At 43.0% G+C, this 15054-nt stretch overlaps 1 protein-coding gene and 1 long non-coding RNA gene across 2 annotated transcripts in view; one reads left to right on the top strand and one right to left on the bottom strand.

The window, feature by feature from the left end:
- The window catches only part of LOC118358477 (uncharacterized), a 9334-nt gene extending 508 nt beyond the window's left edge, over positions 1 to 8826 (top strand). Inside the window, exons 2-3 of the long non-coding RNA XR_004820463.2 lie at positions 610 to 680; positions 8792 to 8826. This is a non-coding gene — a long non-coding RNA (uncharacterized LOC118358477). The remainder of the gene's footprint in view (positions 1 to 609; positions 681 to 8791) is intronic.
- Positions 6564 to 15054, bottom strand: zgc:65851 (uncharacterized protein LOC321113 homolog). Its single transcript, XM_035736355.2, has 4 exons — positions 12620 to 15054; positions 10184 to 10507; positions 9807 to 9931; positions 6564 to 9385 (listed from the first exon to the last, which is right to left on the bottom strand). Exons 1-4 carry the CDS (start codon positions 13361 to 13363, stop codon positions 8995 to 8997), a joined length of 1584 nt encoding a protein of 527 aa, XP_035592248.1. The 5' UTR covers positions 13364 to 15054; the 3' UTR covers positions 6564 to 8994.

The following is a 15054-nucleotide window of genomic DNA, read 5'->3' as shown; positions in this document are numbered from 1 at the left end:
CTCATTTCATATGTATATACTGTATTCTACCATATTTTAGAAAATGCCTCTCCGACATTATTTGACCTTTATATTTGTGACTTGTTGGATAATACTGCACTGTTGGAGCTAGGAACATAAGCATTTATCATTTTGCTACACCCGCAATAAAGTCCGCTAAATATGTGTATTTGGCCAATACAATTTGATTTGATTTTGAGAAATGGGCGGGGGTTATGACTTTGTGGCTGTTGTAACTAGTGACGACCCTCGGCGTTGAATCGCGACGTTATTTATGGTCTGAATTGCATACTGTATCTCAACGTTTTGTAACGTTGGCTTACAATGGGTACCAAACACTCTTGAAAATCAATTTTCTCTAGTCGAGACATCAAAAGTTAATGCGTTCCAGTGGTAACTGGTTGTGTTTTTTGGGTTGTGGATTTTTGGGTTGTGGTACATATATATATATATATATATAAGTACCAGTCAAAAGTTTGGACACCTACTCATTCAAGGGTTTTTCTTTATTTTACTATTTTCTACATTGTTCTATGAAATAACACATGGAATAATGTAGTGACCAAAAAGGTGTTAAATCAAAATATAACCACCCTTTGCCCTTGACAGCTTTCAACACGCTTCGCATTCTCTCAACCAGCTTCACGAGGCAGTCACCTGGAATGCATTTCAATTAACAGGTGTGCCTTGTTAAAAGTTCATTTGTGGAATTTCTTTCCTTCTTAATTTGTTTGTGCCAATCAGTTGTGTTGTGACAAGGTTGGGGTGGTATACAAAAGATAGCCCTATTTGGTCAAATACCAAGTCCCTATTATTGCAAGAACAGCTCAAATAAGCAAAGAGAAATGACAGTCCATCATTACTTTAAGATATGAAGGTCAGTCAATATTGAACATTTCAATAATTTTCTTCTTCAAGTGCAGTCACAAAAAACATCAGGCGCTATGATTACAACTGGCTCTCATGAGGACTGCCACAGGAAAGGAAGACCCAGAGTTACCTCTGCTGCAGAGGAGAAGTTCATTAGAGTTACCAGCCCAAATAAATACATCAGAGTTCAAGTAACAGACATCTCAACATCAAATGTTCAGAGGAGACTGTGTGAATCAGGCCTTCGTGTTCAGTTTTCTGCACAGAAATCACTACTAAGACACCAATAAGAAGAAGAGACTTGCTTGGGCCAAGGAACACAGGCAATGGACATCTGATGAGTCTAAGTCCAAATTTGAGTTGGTGAACAGTATGTGTTGTTCCCACCGTGAAGCATGGAGGAGGAGTGATTGTGCTGGGGTGCTTTGCTGATGACACGGTCAGTGTCTGTACACCTATGTAGATATTCCCAAAAGAATCTGCCATTTCCAGCTACAATAGTCATTAACAATGTCTACACTGTATTTCTGATCAATTTGATGTTATTAATGGACAAAAAGTGCTTTTCCTTCAGAAACAAGGACATTTCTAATGCGTCTCCTTCCTGAGCGGTATGATGGCTGCGTGGTTCCATGGTGTTTCTACTTGCGTACTATTGTTTGTACAGATGAACATGGTACCTTCAGGCATTTGGAAATTACTCCCAAGGATGAACCAGACTTGTGGAGGTCTACAATTTCCTTTCTGCAGTATTGGCTGATTTATTTTGATTTTCCCATGATGTCAAGCAAAGAGGCACTGAGTTTGAAGGTAGGCCTTGAAATACATCCATAGGTACACATTCAGTTGACTCAAATGATGTCAATTAGCCTATCAGAAGCTTCTAAAGCCATGACATCATTTTCTGGATTTTTCCAAGCTGTTTAAAGGCACAGTCAACTTAGTGAATGTAAACTTCTGACCCACTAGAATTGTGATACAGTGAACTATAAGTGAAATCATCTGTCTGTAAACAATTGTTGGAAAAATTACTTATGTCATGCACAAAGTAGATATCCTAACCAACTTGCCAAAACTATAGTTTGTCAATAAGACATTTGTGGAGTGGTTGAAAAACGAGTTTTAATGACTCCAACCTACGTAAGTGTAATAAAACTTCAGACTTAAACTGTAAGTAGATTAACAAAACAAATGAATTGATGATGGTGAGAAGCCAGCTTCAGAGAGTTCCTTCACGACGGAGTGTGCCCTCTCATGGCGGAGACTGGTGCGCTAGATGATCGATGCCAGACGATGCAGTTGGCTTGCTGATATCTCACCCTTATGGTACTTGAAGTGGGCTAAAACGAATGTGAAGTTGAAATGTTTTTGTTTTGCAATTGACAGTTTTGACCCCAAGTGGCAGCAAAGGCTGACAAATGTATTGAATGAGGACTGTTTGAGATGCTTTGTGCAGCATGTATGCGTGTGTGTAGCAGCGTGCGTGCATTTGTGTGTATGCCTCTCTCTCCCCAGCAGCACAGAGATGTGGTTCATCCCAGTGGCGTGACAGGGGTATGGAGAAGTGTAACTACTTAATGGCCTTCTGCAGAGTCGGAGTGAAGGGAAGGCAGCATTGCAGACAAAACACAAAAGCCAAGTTGTTATGCTTCTCAGGGCGTTTCCCCTCTTTTCTCCTCTCAATATTACACTTTTCATAAGAGAGTACTAAAGGGTCATCAATAGTGGTTAAAAAATTGTAAGGTAGGCTACGAATGAACTACAATTTCTATAAAAACATCAGTGCTTATGTTAAATAGGCCTACTGTGAAGTGGTTTTTAAAATTCTTTATCAGTTCTTTAAATTACTTCCTTTGATTCTTGCATAATTCCATTGAGAGCCCTCTCACCACAGTAGCCCATGCTGGAGCACAGCACATAGATTTATGACCCATCAAAACCCCTGTAGTGCTGGAAGAGATAAATCAATCAATGGAAATGAATGCATGCAGCACTTCCGTCAATCACTCCCTCGAGGTGATCTATAAGCTGCATATCCATTCTCTGTCTACTTTACGATCATTGTGATTCCACATTCCCTGACCGTATCACATCCACAGTGTATTGAGGGTGCTGCACATACTGTATCTTGTTATTGGGTGAATGTATCTAAGACATATATTAGGGAGAGAGTTGTAAAGATGCATACATTTCTCTGTTCATTAACTGTTGAATAACCCTTTTCCTAAAAAATGATAACTGTTTGTTTGCTGTATTATTTTTTTTTTAAACACAAAGCAATCTAATAACCAATTTCACATAATTACATTTTATCCTTGTACTGCAGTGTTGTGTCTGTGATCTGTGGTGTGGCGGTACTTCACCAGGTTCCTGCACCCGACTTTGCACAGTCATGCTATATTGCGTATGCATGAGGCAGGGTGCCCCCCTGCCCTGCTCAGTGGTGTGGTATCTTGCTGTACTGTATATCAGAGTGGCAGAACTTGGCTGGGGCTCCTCGGGGCTCTGGGACATCTGCAATGCAGAAGTCTATTTATAGCGGTGGAGAAAGGATGCCAGAGAAATAGAGAGAGAGAGAGAGGGAGGTGAAAGAGAGAGAGAGAGGGAAGAGAAAGAGAGAGAGCGAGGGAGGAGAAAGAGAGAGAGAGAGGGAGGAGAAAGAGAGAGAGAGAGGGAGGAGAAAGAGAGAGAGAGAGGGAGGTGAAAGAGAGAGAGAGAGAGGGAGGTGAAAGAGGGAGAGAGGGAGGTGAAAGAGAGAGAGAGGGAGGTGAAAGAGAGAGAGAGAGGGAGGTGAAAGAGAGAGAGAGAGGGAGGTGAAAGAGAGAGAGAGAGGGAGGTGAGAGAGAGAGAGAGAGGGAGGTGAGAGAGAGAGAAACAGACAGAGAATGAGAGAAAGGCTGAGAAGAGGGTGTGAAAGTGGAGCTGGTGGATGAGTGAAAACTCTTCTTGTACAGAAAAAGCAGGATGAGACAGATTTAGAGAAAGGGGAGAGATAGTGAGTATCAATGACACAAAGAATAATTTAGTAATTGTACCCTCAATTTGACAACTTCCTTTTTTTCTTAATCAGCAATATGTTGCTATTGACAACTGAATAAATCCCTTGGACCCTTTGAGAAGCCAAAACACAGCACTGATCATTGGATAAAACTGCAGTGAGGCCCAGACTGAAAGACTGATAACTTGGTAACTTTGCCTAGATTACAATCAGCTTCCTCTGCCACATGTGCTAATGAATTACGTAATACTTATCCTTATCACAAAGGAATCTTTTCTCTGATTATCAAGATGTCTGGGTAAACTCATTATCTTAATATAATGTATACATACATAACAGTAATAGTAGACTATGTTATATAATTAGGTTCCTGACCCTTTCCCAAAGTCTCAGTTGACCGTACTGGAGATAAAGGGATAAGCAGTGGCAAGGTCAGAGAACTGTCTACCTGCCAGTAACCATCTTCTAATTCAGTTTCTAGTGGAAATGTCATTATTTGGCCATCAACATGGATAGAAGGAGGTGGTTGCTGATTACTGAGGCCAAGATTTCCGACCTTATCGCAGCAGGTCTCGGGAGTGCACTGAGAAAAAGATGCAGTTCAATTATGTCTGCATCTCCAGAACAACAAATCTGCCGACGTCATATCTCCCGCATCGTGCGGAACCGCAATGCCGCCAAACAAATCAAGGACGACTCCACCACGGCACAGCCACACACCGCAGAAAGGGATTGATCACATTCCTCTCTTTTCAATAAATCTGTCTAAGTACTATGCTCTGTCTTGCTGTGTTTGTGTGTGTGTGTGTGTCTTCTTCCATTGCAATCCTCCTGCAGAGTGATACATCCCTGGACCTTTCTCATTCACCCCACCTGGCCCTGCCAACCCATAACTCTCTCCATGGCACACAGATGACAGTGAATCAGCCATACTGTGCCTTGGCTTGTATACCGACACAAAGGTTGAGATTCACATGGCCACACATGCACTGTATACACACACACAGAGAAGTTTTGAAGTAAATTAGACCTTGGTATCATATGAACCACCGGGTGGGGTGAATGAGAAAGGTCCAGGGATGTATCACTCTGCAGGAGGATTGCAATGGAAGAAGACACACACAAACACAGCAAGACAGAGCATAGTACTTAGACAGATTTATTGAAAAGAGAGGAATGTGATCAATCCCTTTCTGCGGTGTGTGGCTGTGCCGTGGTGGAGTCGTCCTTGATTTGTTTGGCGGCATTGCGGTTCCGCACGATGCGGTGAGATATGACGTCGGCAGATTTGTTGTTCTGGAGAAGCAGACATAATTGAACTGCATCTTTCCTCTTGCAGGTATTGTCTTGTTTTCTGTGTTTCATTGATTTGTCCTTCGTGCTGATGATGACCTTTTGTCAATGCACTGATACCTTTTTGTCCACACAGTATTACTGAGTGGCTGTGCAGATAGTAAAGATCCCCACTCTAAGGTGCTTGCTTCTGACAGCAGTGCTGGTGGCCACTGTGCTACTGTCATCCATCTTACCTTCTCCTTCTCTCATCCTTTAAACTTGAAGCAGGCAGGAGAGAGAGGGAGCTGATATGGGGAGATATAGCCTGCAATCCAAATGCCACCCTATTCCATGTGGGCCCTGGTCAAAATTAGTGTACTAAATAGGGAATAGGGTGTAATTTGGCACGCAACCCTCCAACTCATTTAGAGGCCTAACTGACTTCATACATCACTTTCAGTCTGGTGGAGCTGTTCGTAAAACTTTCCTCCAACTAACTACACAAAAGTAAAGCATAATGTCTACTTCACATGATCATAATCTCTCAGTGAGTGATGGGACATAACTTTGATGTGTTATTATGTGGTATAGTCATTGCCGGTTGGCTAACCCAAATTGTTATGTCATATCAAATATATGATAATTTATGGTTTATTATAGGTTTGCCTATTCCTCTCAGGTCAGTGAGTTATTGAAGAATGGCATTAGTTGGTAATGGCATGACTGACAATAATATCTGCTATGTCATGCTAAAGGATCAACATAGTCTGATGGGCAGACAGTTTGAATAAAGTCTATTTATTGATGTGTTCCCTTCGTGGACTATTATTCATCTCTTTGACCATGTCCATTAGTGTAGTCATGATTTGATATCACAGATTGTTTTTCTATTTCAATCTAGAAACCTTAGTTGCTACATCCATTCTTTTTACTTTAAATGAATGATTCTTGAAGAATATAACTTATAAATGCCTCCTGAGCTTATTAGATTCACTGTCGTACCCACCAGACCCCAAAATATAAACTTGTTTTATTCCAAAGTTTGTAATCAAAGTAAACGTAAACACACACTATATAACCACAAAACATGGTTAAAACTATAATGTTGATATCATGACGGTCAGTCCTTGTATCCATAGCTCTGTATATGAATTTGAAAGGGATTATATTTCTCTAGGCCCATCCCTCAGCATTTTTACTAAAACTGAGGCGGGTGATCACTTTGTTAGTGTTCCAATTAAGTATTATATCTTTAAAATTTGTATTGTGTACTGTATGCATTTTCAATGCAAAGTGCTTCAAATATTATAGCATTGTTTTTCGGTTTGTCCTTCTCGCTCTAAACCTGTGCCCAGTCATAAAATGTAGCTTATGTCGAATGGTTTTGATGATATGATATTATTGAAGACACTGCAGATGGTTGTAAGTGTTTGGTTAATAAATGGCTTTATTTGGCTTTGGGAGGAATACCACTGCATGAGATAGCAGCACATACAGTCACAGTAGTATGGCAGAATGGACGCTCAACGCTCCTGAACCACCTCGGAAACATGTGAAATGCAAGTGAAAACTCTTTTTATTGTTTTGATCATGGTTAAGGCAATTTCTTTTTTTTTTTACACTCAACAAGCGAAATCTATCCCATGCCCAGTTTTAATGCTCCAAGAATCAGGCCATGCAGTCAATGCTTGTCGATTGATTCATTTCTCAAAGAAAGGAAAAAAAGAGTGAAATCTCGAACAGTTAAGGAAGGCCTTCCACAGTGTGCGGCAGTCTCAAAAAAGAACATATAACATTCTGTCAAGCTATACATTTGTCCACGGTAAGTGTACAAAAAATGTTGGAGAGGACAGGTCATTTTACTGCTGTATAGGATTCTAAAGTACTTTGGCCGAATTCTTACAAAAAAATCCCTGTGCTCTCCATCCATTTGTATTTTTCCATTTATTATTCCTTCCCTGAACACACTTCCTGCAACACTATTCATTTAATCGCTGTACACCATACATGTCTCTGTCTTTAACATTTACACCTATTCTTTAAGCCTTACATATCAACCCACACAGTCACTGTACCCTGACCCACAGATAGTCCTGATATGGATAGCTTGGCACTAGTCATATCCGAGCTAACTTACAATATGCTATTATGGTCCCTCTCCTGCAGCTTGGGATGTCTGCCTGGGGTATACATACTGTTGCTGTCCATCTCAGACTGCAGTGGTGGTGGTGGTAGGGGGTATATTGTGATAATAGCCCTTATCTGTGGCTCTGCACCATGTGACCAATTATGACTCCAGTGGCGTCTTGACCGGCTGCCAACTGGTCCTGCAGTCAGAGTGGAGGGCTGTCTGTCACTCACTGTCACCCCCTGCTGTCCTGTTAGAGCAGCCACAGGCCTCTTCACTGTCTGGAACAGAGCACACTGCTAAAAGGACCCACGGGCTGTGTCTCAAATGGCATCCTATTCCCTATGTAAATGCATTACTTTTGGCCAGCGCCGTATGGGCCATGATCAAAAGTAGTGCACAATATAGGGAATAGGGTGCCATTTGGGATGCAAACAACACACACTCCCCCAGTAAACAAACAAGACTCTGCGGGAAAGGAAGGGCCTAGGAAAGACATTTACCTCAGGTTTGGAGTGAGTTATCTTACTTGTAGGGCAGGGCAGGGCATATCCATTCAGTGACAAATGAATCAATCAAGAGGGGGTATTTCTACATCAAATATAAGGGTATAATGTGATAAATAGTAGCATTTTAAAACTCTACATTTTTCATTCCTGAAAGGTGCCCTTCTGAAAACAGAAGAATCACTGCACAATGCACTTATCGCCTACCTTTGAAAATAGAAACCTCCCAAATAAAAGTTATGATGTTGTCATTTCGCAGAGCTCTGACCGTCGCAGTGACAGAGAGAGGGGGGAAGGTGAATGGTGAAATGTTTAGTTTTCTGGCGAAAAGAAAGTGGGTCAATGGACTGAACATTCTATATATTTCACATGTGAATGAAAAAAGAGGAGTGAGGAGCATTCAGTGTGCCAGTTTGTGTCTGCAGCTCAAAATACATTATTGCACCTACGGGAATTATCTGGATTTCTGTGTCCCCAATATTATACAGTAACATTCATGAAAAGGTTTACAAAGTATTTTCTACAATGAATTTCTCTAGACATTTGCAACTTTTCTTTGACGAAATCAAAAGCACCTTTAAAAGTTGGACTGGTAAAAGTTGATCAAGTTTTATGCTCCAGACCTCTGTGCATATAGTAGTCTGTGTGTTACTACAAGGATCCTATTAATACTTTCAAGATTACAACGGCTCTTCACCACATTTCATATCATTAATGGCACATACAGACAGGACGTTACTGGGCAATATTATTCCTGACCTCTTAATATGACATCATACTTGCTTTAAGGCATTCTCTTACTGACTGACTGACTGACTGGCTTACTACCGTAATGTTGAGCACCTTCTCTCTGCTCTCTGTTCTGTGATAACCATCATCTATGGTGTAAAACTGTGACATAGGATCCCGAGCACCCTATTCAGGAAATCTAGCTACAGGTTTATCTTCTGTCAGGGTAATACACCAACAGTATGTTCCTCTCTGTGATGTATCTTTCTGTTTTCCACCACACAGCTGATTGTTGAGACCCAGAGAAACAGAGGAGAAGGTATGTTTGTGTGAGGCATCTGGCGTGGGTACGGTAAGTGTGTCTGTGTGTTTGTGTGTGTGTCCTTGTGAAACAGAGATGAGGTGACGAGGAAGGGATAAGATCCATATGAGTGAATGAGTGGACTGTAGTAGTGCGAAAGGCATTGATGATCGATGACACAAGCAGTTTAGCTCTTGGTGCTCTTGCTGGGAGCACTTCCCTTCTCTCCCTTCTTCTCATCCTTCTCATCCTTGCCATTCTTCTCATCTGTCTTCTTCTGATCTTCCTCCTCCTCTTCCTCCTCTTCCTCCTCATCACCGTTTCCATTCTCCTCTGCATTCTCATCTCCCTCCTCTCCTTCCTCTCCTTCTTCCTCATTCTCCTCTTCCTCTTCCTCCTTCTCTTCCTCATCCTCCTCCTCCTCTGGTTCCTCAGGCTTGGCTCCCCTCATCCTGTAGGGGGCAGAGGAACCCAGGGCGTAGGAGCGGCCGGACGAATAGGAGAAGCCAGAATAGCCTGACTGCAGGATATTTCCGCCCACTGTACTCAGACGGCACTCTTCACCTTCCAGCAGCTTCCTGAAGAGGGGATGGAGATGGAGACATAGAGAGGTTGCGGAAGAGAGAGTCAGTTTACACATGTGTCAAATTCCACTGGTGTGCTGACTAAGTATTCACATTTTTTTAAAGGGGGAAAAGATGTTCATAAATCTTTCCAAGACACACTGTGGTGCATCAACATTGTGATGACTGCTGAGCTGACTGAACTACTGACTAAATCAGAGAAAGAGGGAGTCAGCTTACAAATGTACCAAACGCCGACCATTCATAATTGTCAAAGCAGTCATGTGAATGTTGTCAGTCACTCTGCTGACTTGGAATTCAAATGTGAAAAATGTGTTTAGTATACAGGAAAGGCACTGTGGTTTGGATCAATGATATGCTGCTGATTTAACATTATCAGACATAACTCTTAGACTCATATCAAGTGATGACTGACCTGTAAGCAGCGATCTCAATGTCCAGGGCCATTTTGACGTTCAACAGGTCCTGGTACTCACGCAAATGACGGGACATCTCACCCTTGGTGCTGCGGAGGGCAGACTCAAGCTGCTGGATGGTCTCCTGCAGGCAGATTAACATCTGGATGTATTACTAATGATAAAGACCTCACTATTCTACCTCACAATGTGCATGACCTAATACCTTTTTACATGTGTTGTGCTACAGTCTAATTACAATTCCATCACACATACCATCTGTGATATGCAACTGTTACTTAGGAGGACATGATTCTATAGAATCCACAGGGTAAAGCCTGTACTGTAGCAATTACTGTGGTATACAAAAATATTCACCCTGTCCTACTCCACGTACCTGCATCTCTCCCATCTCGTTGCTGTGGCGGTCTTCCATCTCAGCCATCTGCCTCTCCAGGGCCTCATTGTGGCCCCTGAGGGCCTCGATCTCCAGGGTACGGGCCTGCACCTGCCTGCGGTACTCATTTAGCTCCTCCCTGCTATGCTTAACTTGATCCTGGTTGCGGGCGGCCGCCTCATTCACACTGGCAAACTTGGAGCGGTACCACTCCTCCGCCTGGTTCTGGTTCTTGGCTGACAGGACCTCGTACTGGGCACGGATGTCCTTCAGGGCCACGGCCAGGTCGGGTTTACCCTCCCTCATATCCATCTCCACTGACACCTGGGACCAGGTAGGGACAGAGGGGTAAGTTAAAGGGTTGGGAATGATTACCAGGTGTTAGCACGGGGGAAAAGAATGCTTCACTGGCTGAATAGATACATCTCTAAGTTGCAGTGGAGATTTGAATATGAGAATGTTTGCTTTATTATTCATTATTATATTAGTATTTTCGCAAAAATCCCAATGAAAATGTGAAATATCATAGTAAATCAAAACCAAAATAGTTGCAACATCCAGTTTTTCTAAAAATAACCAAAATATAGGTAAAGTTTTGATAATCACTATTGAAAATGTGAAATCTTTGTCAAACATCTTGCAGTAAACACCTGAGAGCTGTGAGCCTTGTGCTAATGTGGCTTTTACAGTCACGTTTACCCTTACCTTCCTACCTATCTACCTGTTCATATTACCTCACCTACCTTGTACCACTGCACATTGACTTGGTACCAGTACTCTCCTTGTATATAGCCTCGTTACTGTTATTTTATTGTGTCACTATTTCCTTTTTTATTTTATTTTTTACTTGCTAAACTTTTCTTCCTGTTTAACTCTGCATTGCTGGGAAATGGCTCGTAAGGAAGCATTTCACAGTAAAATCTACACCTGTTGTATTCAGCACATGTGACAAATAACATTTGATTTGATTTGAATTGATTATCTATCCAGTGAAGTAGAATGTCGAGGGCTGATGTATCGAGCACTGAGTCAGGGCTCTGTGCACCACTATGGTGGTGCTGTTAATCGTTTATCACTTACATGGCAATTATACTGTACGTCCTGCATGGCAAAAGAAAAGCCCCATAGAGGAAACAAACAATTAATGCTCTTTCCAATGATGAAGATTATATGCTGCATTGATTGACATGAAATTGTACATCATACTTTTTTGTTTGGTTTTAAGTCTTTAGAGTATTATCACCTTATCCAATGATGCATCCAAAATGCCACTGGCTTCTGGGACACTGTATAAAGCTACAATAATGCTGTTTAACTGTGACCTTGATTAATGATTATATTATTCAAACTAATCTTGTGTGGGACAACATGAATCAACACCATGTTGACAACATCTATGCTATGTGGCAGTAGTAACCTATATAAAAATAAAAAAATTCTCCCAATCCTGTCAAATGAATTGACAAAGTGTGATAGTTGATCATCATGAGATTGTCTAGGTAAAATGCAACAAGGGCATGCACTGATCTATCTGTATTGAGTTTTCTGATGTTCTGAATTGACCCTGCCCTATCCCGTATCCCCCCTGCGTGATGGGACGACCACACCTAGATATTGCGCTACTATTTCTCTGCATCATCAGTGCCAGCGCCAGCACTGCTATCAACCCCAATGCTCCCCCTCTCTCCCTTTCCCTCTCTCTTATTTTAGCACACTCTCTGGCGCTTGACACTGTATATCACTTTCTCACTATGCAGACTCAATTTTCAGTAGCCATATAAACCATTTCAATTATATTTTATAGTTACAAAACTTCCCTCGTAGTTTCTATAGTTAGTGTCCTATGCCAGCGCCGGGTTTGGGGCACTGCAGATTAATTGTCAGACAGGGAAGGGAGTACTGCATGGTGCTGTTTTACACAGAACCGCACTGCCGTACATTTTACTGCCACTAATCGCAGTGCGCAATGTTCACTGGCTTCAGCACCAAGGACAGAGCATGTGCTGTGACTGAACAAAGGCTGCGTTTACACAGGCTGCCCAATTCTGATATTTTTTCCCCCAGTAATTGGTCTTTTGACCAATCACATCAGATATTTTCACATCAGAGCTTTTTCAAAGCTGATCTGATTGTTCAAAAAGGCCAATTAGAGAAACAATTGTCAGAATTGGGTTGCCGGTGTAAATGCAGCCTTATTTGACTTAGTGAATGTGGATCCATAGTGTGAATGATAAGATAGCCATATGATAACACGCTATGAACATTATTAGGTATTTGGCACTGGCTATCACCATGTCACATAAAAGTTATCAGCAATTCATAGGCTACATAGCCTAACTTTTCCCTTGGTGTATATTTGGTGTGATATGTGCGGAGATGGGGAGATGTGGGTGACATCTGATGGGGGGGTTATGAGGGGTGATGTAATGTCCCCACCTGTGTTGCTTGCAGGGAAGCCTGCAGCTCCTGCAGCTCCTCCTCGTGCACTTTCCTGAGGAAGGCGATCTCATCCAACAGCGACTCGACTTTCTTCTCCAGCTCGAGCCGGGACATCGTGGCATCATCCACGTCCTTGCGGTAGCTTATAAGGGTGCCCTCCGCCTCCTCGCGGAGCCTCGTCTCCTCGTCCAGCTTCTGCTTAACGCGGTCCAGCGTCTCGTTCATCTGCACGCAGTCCAGGTGCATCTGGCTCTTCTCGTGCGTCAGTTCCTCGACGCGCGCCCTCAGCTCGCGGATCTCTTGCTCGTACAGGTCGTGCAGTCGGGAGGGCTCAGTGTGGCGCTGGCGCAGCATGGTCACCTCGGCTTCCAGCACCTTGTTCTGCTGTTCCAGGTTGTGGACCTTCTCGATGAAGGAGACGAAGCGGTCGTTCAGGCCCTGGAGCTGCTCCTTCTCGTTGGTGCGGATGATTTTCATCTCGTTGGTGACGGCCGTGGACTGATTCAGGTCCATAGAGTCGGACATGGAGGAGTGGAAGTTGCGCCCGGCGCCCACCTTGCGGTAGCCGGAGGATGTGAGCATGGATGGGGAGCCATAGTTGCGGTTTGCGCTGCTGGAGCGGAATCCGCTGGACAGGCGAGAGGGGCTGCTGCCTACGGTCATGCGGCCGGAGTTCCGGGGCGCATCCCCGAAGATCTTCCGATAGGAACTGCTGGAGTAGACGTCGCCGGAGTAGCTCATGTTTGCAGTTGGAGAAGTGGAATGCTAGTTATACCTTTGTTGCTTGCGAAGTCCTTTTGTGCGATTGTGTGTGGAGTGTCGGTGGGAGAGAGAAAGAGAGACGCAATTCATGTCTGGCCGAGACAGGTGCTTTTATAGTGATGGAGCTCCAGCATCATTTGACGCACGGGCGGCAGTAGAGACAGGGAAACCTGCAAGCTCCTGCAAAAAGAGATATTCTCAGGGGAACACGAATTCACTCATGCTGCTCCTTGCCTTGTATTTTGGCAACTCATTCTTTTCTTGAAAAAAATGTAATCCGCGCTGTACAGATAAGACAGTATAGACGTACGGTCACGGAAAGCACATCAAACTACGACTTATATAGGGGACGGATAAACTGTAAATAATAATGAGGTCAATAAATAAGAATACTAACAACAATAGTAGGCCTACTAATATCCTAATGATAATGATGATATATAGTGATAGAAGTAAAACACGACTTCACTCTTATATGCTGGTATTGAGGCCAACATGGCACAGAATTTGCCTAATTAACACATCCTAGTCAATTGTGTATATCGTTTTGTGAAACTAGTTACATGTGCAGGTTATCCCATCCCACTAAACAATGTAATTGCAGTTTTGCACTGCGGTTGCAACAGTTCAGGCAGCATGGGATCGGTGCATGTGAAGTGTGGGCCAAGAGTCCGGAGTGAGGGTGTCTAAACAAGATTGCTGTATTGCAGCTTGGAGCCATGCACCCCTCACGCCCAACCACCGCAGTGTCTGAGTACAGGCAGGATGAGGCACAGAGACACAAAGGCCAATTTACATGACCCCACATGCGCACGTCTCAAATAAAATCAGTGCATGTCGCTTACTAGCCTAACACCTATACATAAGTTTAGCCTTCATTGAAAACATAAGCCTGTGAAATAGGCCCAGCATATATTTTTCAGCGTCCCAGACCGCTTTGGGGTGATGATTCAGCATATTGGAGAACGTTATTGGTGGTGCTGCGCTGTCTTCTCCTCTCGCCTCGCGCAGCTGGAGCTGGCCTTGGTCCTGATCCAGGACACCGACCACGCCCCTATAGAGGACACCCACGCGCGCTCCTGCGCCCAGAGCTGTCAGGGGACTGCAGCTTTTCTACGGTTCGATCAGCACTTCTAAACACCAGTGTAGATGTAGATCAGAACAGGCATCGTAATGCTCTGTACACATCCGCAGTCTAGCCTATAATTGTAATTTGATCAGGCACCAAGCCTTGCAGTCGTATTTTTGTCTACTCGAGGAATTGTCTCATCATGATTTGCGACCATTTGGACTCGTGTACAGCCGTGGTAGGCAAATGCACATTACAAGCTCACCTTTGAAAACAGCTAGACCTATAGCTATATTACCCCATATAGTAAACATTCAACACATTGTGAATATTCATTCACAATCACTTTTGCATTTGAAAGTATTCAGGAATATATTTACATTTCACACGTTCTAAACTAGTTGTTTAGTACATTTGACTGTTGATGGGTCAGCCTTGCCCTTGAAGATTCATGAGATATTGATCTCTTGATCTAGTCCTATATGCTTTTCTAAGATTGCAGCAGATAGTAATTTGGGGTATGTCTGACCAAGGGCATGTCATGATGGTCAAGGTATTCCCTAATCACATTTTATCCATGTCACTGAGGCTTTACATATGT

Source organism: Oncorhynchus keta, chromosome 25, assembly GCF_023373465.1.
Source record: "Oncorhynchus keta strain PuntledgeMale-10-30-2019 chromosome 25, Oket_V2, whole genome shotgun sequence".
Lineage (NCBI taxonomy): Eukaryota > Metazoa > Chordata > Actinopteri > Salmoniformes > Salmonidae > Oncorhynchus > Oncorhynchus keta.
Note: the sequence above shows the minus strand (reverse complement) of the source record. Positions and strands in the feature narration are given on the sequence as shown.

Bases quoted from the DNA above. Each gene is read 5' to 3' on its own strand.
- zgc:65851 (XM_035736355.2), bottom strand. From the start codon at position 13,363: ATGAGCTACTCCGGCGACGTCTACTCCAGCAGTTCCTATCGGAAGATC. The intron at 10,508-12,619 runs GTGGGGACATTA...ACCTGGTCCCAG, and splicing joins CTTCCCTGCAAGCAACACAG to GTGTCAGTGGAGATGGATAT. The intron at 9,932-10,183 runs GTACGTGGAGTA...ATCTGCCTGCAG, and splicing joins ACGAGATGGGAGAGATGCAG to GAGACCATCCAGCAGCTTGA.